We start from the raw sequence: 6,000 nt of genomic DNA, 5'->3' as shown, positions 1-6,000 counted from the left end.
GCCAGGTTTCTTTACTCATTTTACGGATCAGGAAACTGACACCCAGATTGAGAGTTTATGTCATTTTCCCATTTGCTGCTTCTTAGGAAAGTCAAGGTTGGAGCTTAGGTACCCCGATGTGGCCTGGTTTTCCTTCTCCAATAAGTTTGGAAATTATGATGCTGGCATAACAGGTCACTGGAAATCCATATATAAATGAAGATACTTTATCTATTGGCCTTCCTAATAATTGAGAAATCTATTAGAGCCATTTTTGATAGCTGGACATTTAATATTGAAATTAGCTTATAAAGTGAATTAGAGTCGGAAAGGAAGCGAGAGTGATGGCTGCACATTTCTGCATCTGATGCAGGATGGGCATACGTTAGACATAGCCGCATCTGCTGCTCTCACCCAGACCAAGGCACGCCTCCCCTCTCCCACTCTGGGGTGAGTTTGGGAGATACGGTAACAGAAGCACTAAGGCAACGACAATGCCAAAAATGAAAGGAAGGGATAGATTCATGAAACAAGCATTATTACTTAACAGACTCCCAGATATCCCGTGACAATTGCTGCACTCTCAACTCAAGCCTGAGGGAAAAAGGCAGAGGAGAAGATTAAAGAAGACAAGGATGAGAATTGTTGAAAGTTGGAGTACTGTCTGTGGCACAAGTTTCCAGTTAGAGAGTTTTTTGAAAATGAGCAATACATTTGCCAGCCCTTTGGTATTTTTTGCTTATATTGATGTATAGAAATTGCCAGTATTGCTTTCATCTTTTTAGATTTTCTTCATCAAAGTATCAAACTACTCAGAGGTTCTTCACTTATTCCTGGCATGTAGAGATAATGTGAAGCTCTCCAGGCTTAGGAAATGGCACATGAAACTTCCTTCAACAAGCTTCTGAAGTCTGTGACCCACGTCTGTCTCTGTCCTCCTTCTCTTGCGCCTAGTCTTACTGTGTAGAAGGACAGAGGCCTGGTAACCTCTCCAACTCAACACGTCTAAAACCAAAGTAGCAGCCTTCTCCCAGCTTCAATGGCCTGATTTTGTTAACTCTCCCAGGCCTCCAAATTATCTTTGATTCTTTTCTTTTTCTTATGTGTTGAGGACATCATTGTGTTATGAGACTTCTCCTTCCATGAGATCTGATTCCCTCCTTTACCTTCCATTCCCTCTGCCTCCAACTTCACCTCCAGCTTTAATGCTGCAAATTGCTGTTTATTGCCCATTCCTACCCCTCTCCCCAATAAATCCTGAATACTACCAGGGTCAGGATTTAGGGTATTTATATTAAGTTATAAGGTTAATTAACCTAACAGGGACATTAAGATGAACACATTGTGTGAGAGGATCATGTTAATTCTTCCTCAGAAAAGGAATAACGGCAAAGGAAGACTTCTATAAGCGAGGATAAAGGGAAGTCATTGAGTAAGCCAGGAAATTGTTCCTAGAAAACTGTCAGTTTCTAATCACCGCAGGCAACCCTACTATTTTATTTCTATTACCTTTGGATATACCCATAGTGATTGGCATTGGGTCAATGTGCCTTTTTTAAGGGGCACTGTGGAAAAGCACCCAGAATACCTTACCCATAAACAAGCCTCAGGGAAAGGAACCCCTAGTAGCAAAAGTGAAGGAGGGTAGACGATCTCTGTGGCTTTTAGAAAATAGAATATAGCTGAGTATAACTATCACAAGGTCCTTATGATCACAACTCTTTTTTTTTTTTCAGTCTCCATAGAGACAGTCAAAAATTGCCAGTGCTGACTATATTGCAAGTCGTCACGGTGGGATATTGGGAAAAGTTTTCAGCTAGCAATAATCATGCCTTGGATAAACCACATTGGCTACGATACTGCCACTGCACAAAGCTAATCACAACCTTTATTTGCTCCAAAAAGATCCAGTTACTAACATAATCAAGTACAAACTCCTTAATCTAGAATTCGAGATTTGACATCAAAATATCAAACCAGTCTTTCAAAAAAGAATCCCTACTACTCATTAACATGAGTCCTTGGGGATGATCTCCTCCTGTAATCTTGATTTACACCTGGAAGGACCTCTCCTGGGCTCAGCCTCACCTATATCCACCCCCACCTTCACCATGAAACTTTATCTGACTAACAAGTCCCCATTACCTCTCCCTCCTCTGAACTCCCTTAGCAGATACAGTCTGAACTCTCATTTGGCTCGTGTGTGTGTGTGTGTGTGTGTGTGTGTATATATATGCAAACACACATATATATACATATATACACAAACACTCACATATATACCACCTTTAAACAATTCTCTGTGTCTGTATCTTCATGTACCAGGCAAAATCATTAGTTTCTTAAGGACAGTTTCTGTTTGAGTTGGACAAGGTCGTAATTAGCACCTAGTTCATGAAGGATCTTCAATCAATATTTCCTAAGCGATTACTGATTGAGCCACTGTCAGAAACAGATGAAAAATTGAGTTGGTGGGACAAAAAATATCTTAGATCCTGGGATGGTTAGCAGAACCTGGCACTTATCTAAAGACCCCAGAGTGAGCAACCTCTGAATAATAAACCACACAAATTGAATACTCATGCAGATCCAAACCAATCAACATGCTGGAAAAAATTCTGGACTCTGTGAGCATTGGGATTTTCAGAAGCTGTTAAATATTTTTGTAGGCATTTAACTTAAGAGGCTTAAGGGAGCCGAAACATCCATAACCTTTTTCTAAAAGGAATGTAATCACATGAATAGCTCTTTATTTTTTACTTGCGTTGTCAAGTGGTCCTTGAAATAATCTTGAAAGGTAGAGTGGGAAGTTATTAAAAACCAAGGGGCAGAGAAAGCTAGACTAGCTCTTTTCCATCTCACCCTTAGGAAGCATCAGCATATTACGTATTTCTTAGACATCGGGACTCCTCTACAAAGAGGTCTCTTTATTTTTGATTTTATGATTCTTACGAACTTGGTTTCCAGAGTGCCTGGTCCCCAAAAAAGATGTTGAAATCTTTCTCACTGGCATTCTATAATCTACCTAAACTCTTCTGTTCTTATTTTAATTACCATCTGGATGTAGGAACAGCTCCAGTCCCTTGAGCTCCCATTCGCTCCAGGGTACCCACACACAGCCTAACAGATCAGTTCAATAAAGGCCAAAAGTCCACCAGCCCATGTGCCCTATCATCGTGGGCAGTCACTGAGCCAAAAACCACTTGGGTTTTTCCGTGGGTGTGGATAAATCACCCTGTTTTTGCCACAGGATTTTAGAGTCTGGGACTAAGACTTTATTGGCTTCAACATCTGGGTTTCCTTACAGCCGAGGATGCAAAATAGAAATAGAAATGGGGAGGTGTCCGCAGGTGTCCGTGCAGGGCTCCGCCTTTCTCCCCACCTGCCTATCTCCTACCTAAGCCACAGGCTGGCATTTCCCCCGCGCTCTGCGGCCTTGAGCAACGAGTCTCGACCCTACAGACGGGATTATTTGTCTTCGTTCCATGAACCAGATATAATGATTCTGATTTATATATTTAAGCAAAGGGAACAAACTCTCAAGACCCAAGGACCAGGACACAGTTTTTCCGTCTCAGGGACTTCGAGTTGGACATTTTTCTCCTGCGAAGCCTTCCCTGGGATGATGGCTGAATCAAGTAATTATGTAAATCAGTTACACTTTGGCTAAAAAAAACCCCACCCCAGTTCCCTACGCCAGAGCCAAGCTAGCGCCCCCCACGACCGGCTCCCCAGACCACCAGGTTTCAGTTCAACCTAGAGCTACGGAAGTGGGAGGAACTGCTGGGGCGCCGGAGGGAGGCGGAACTTGGTCTCCTGGCAACGGCCGTGGCGATTGGCCAGCCCTTCTGCAGCCGAGGCCAATGGCCAGGCGTCCTGAAAACGCACGGCGCAGCGACTGCGGCTGCGCGCGAGATTTGAATAGGTGGCGGCTCATAGCTCGCGGCGCAAAAGGGGCTGCTGGTGGTTAGCGTCTTCTCGCCATGGATAACCCGGAAAATGTCTTTCAGTAAGTGTCCATCTGGTGGGATGGGGGCGCCGAGGGGGCTGGGGCGCCCAGGGTTCGGGCCCAGCCCGCCGCAGATCTGCCTCCGTTTGCCTTCTCCGCCCCTTGCCTGGGCTTTGGGGTTTGCCCCACCCAGCAAGGTCGTGGGCCGCTCGAGAGTCGTGGGGAGGACGCGGCGCCGCGTATCGCGGTCTCGGCGGAGGCCACAGTGGCCGTCTGGTGGGGATTCGGGCAATTGGTGAGGCCCTCAGAGCTCTTGTGTATTCTTCGTAATGAATGCCCTGTGGACAGTTGCTGTTCTGGAAGAAAAAAGTCCAACCCAACCAAAAACTAAACCTTGTGTTTTATGAGAAATTTTCAAAAAGTCACTTATTAAGAAGTTCTACAGTAGGGAGAGAATTAAAAATTACTGTCTTACCCATAATCTCACTGTTACTTTTTAAAAATCTTTGAATGCAGGGCACTTTAAGAAAGAAAAAAAAAGCTTATTGTTGAGTTATTTATGCCAGGCTGCTCGCAGTTTTTAAAGTTCCCACGCCTTTGTTTTATGACTTAGGTGATTTATTCAGACTGATTTAGAAGTTTTTAAAGCAATTAAGTCATATGTGGCAGGAAGTGAAACTGGTTAGTTTTATCAGTTCTTTGGGATCAGAAGAGGGAAGTTGTTAAATACAAGTCAAAACAAGTATCTATTTGTTTTACTACTTTTTTTTTGGCCTTCAACCTAGCCAGCAACTATGTTATTTTGGAAGTCCCCCATCCCATTTATAAAGGGAAATTAGGTCATTCTCATCTTATTTTGACTTTCTAAGATTAATTTGCTTTAAGAACTGGGTGTTTTAGTATCAACAGTTTTTTAGTATTACAGTGCATTTAGGCCATTTTACTAGGGAAAATTGGTTGATATTAAAACATAAAATGTTTTCCTTGAGAAGGCCTATTACACGTATTTTGGGAAAAAGACTCTGACAGGGATTTATCCCTCTGCTAGAGGTATGAGAGAGATTCAAAATTTAGAAGCAATTTTTTTAATTTTTAAAAGTAATATATTTATATGGTTAAAAAAAGATTTAGAAAAGTATTCATCAAGAACTCTGATACCTGTCTACTCTCTTCCTACCCCTTCATATGTAACCATTTTTCTTTATTGGATGTGTAAATATTTATATTATTACAATATATTAAATGTCTATATGTTTGTATATGTGTGTGCGTATGTGTGTACATTTCCTGCCTTTATCTCACACAAAATCAGCAGAGTGTATACACTACTCTTTTTGCCTAGCAGTATCCTTGGAGATTGCTCTCAATCCATACATAAAGCTCTCTCTCATTCTTTAACAACTGCATACTATTTCATGCACCACAATTGATCCAAATAGTCCTCTATTGATGGACACAGGTTGTTGACAATATTTTGCTATTATAAATAATGCCTCAGTGAAAAATCTTGTACATATGGCATTTTACACATACACTCATATCTGTCTTTTAGATTCTCAAAAGTGACTTTATTAGATCAAAAGCAAATCAGGCTCCAATTTTGGTAGATACTGCCAATTGCCTTTGGTTGGAATTGAGTGCACTTTCCCCTGTAAGCAAGATGTGTTAGAGAGCCTGCTTCCTATTGCTTCACCTATACAGTCACAATTCTTATTTTTGCCAATCTGATGGGTGAGAAATTGTATCTCAGGTAAATTTCTCTTATGAGAGAGGTCGCACATCTTTTCGTGTTTGAGAGCAATGTATATTTTTCTGTGAAATACTTTTTTATGCCCTTTGTTCATTTTTAAAAATTGGGTTGATGACTTTTCCCTCAGTTTCTGGAAGCTCTTTTTCCAATTTATCATTTCTCTTTTGACTCCGTGTTTTGTTTGTTTTGTCAATTTGACATGTAGAAGCTTTTATTTACATATAGTTGTCTTTAGCTGTTCTTTTGAGTCATAAGAAACACCGATTTCATTTGTATACTGAAGTGATAGCAAGAAGTATTGCTTTTTAAATCATTTTTTCAA

The 6,000-nt window shown here is 41.3% G+C and overlaps 1 protein-coding gene and 1 non-coding gene across 4 annotated transcripts in view; one reads left to right on the top strand and one right to left on the bottom strand.

Moving 5' to 3' along the window:
- Positions 1-1,715: 1,715 nt before the first annotated feature.
- On the bottom strand, positions 1,716-1,856 carry LOC138400339 (U4 spliceosomal RNA). Its single transcript, XR_011236241.1, has one exon. It is a non-coding gene; the product is annotated as a U4 spliceosomal RNA (small nuclear RNA).
- A 2,106-nt stretch (positions 1,857-3,962) lies between these two features.
- The window catches only part of BUB1 (BUB1 mitotic checkpoint serine/threonine kinase), a 40,104-nt gene continuing 38,066 nt past the window's right edge, over positions 3,963-6,000 (top strand). For all 3 annotated transcript variants that reach the window (XM_069494587.1, XM_069494588.1, XM_069494586.1), the window contains exon 1: positions 3,963-3,988. In XM_069494587.1, the coding sequence (XP_069350688.1) occupies positions 3,963-3,988 (26 nt within the window). The remainder of the gene's footprint in view (positions 3,989-6,000) is intronic.

The sequence above is a fragment of the Eulemur rufifrons genome, chromosome 19 (assembly GCF_041146395.1).
Source record: "Eulemur rufifrons isolate Redbay chromosome 19, OSU_ERuf_1, whole genome shotgun sequence".
Classification (NCBI taxonomy): Eukaryota; Metazoa; Chordata; class Mammalia; order Primates; family Lemuridae; genus Eulemur; species Eulemur rufifrons.
Note: the sequence above shows the minus strand (reverse complement) of the source record. Positions and strands in the feature narration are given on the sequence as shown.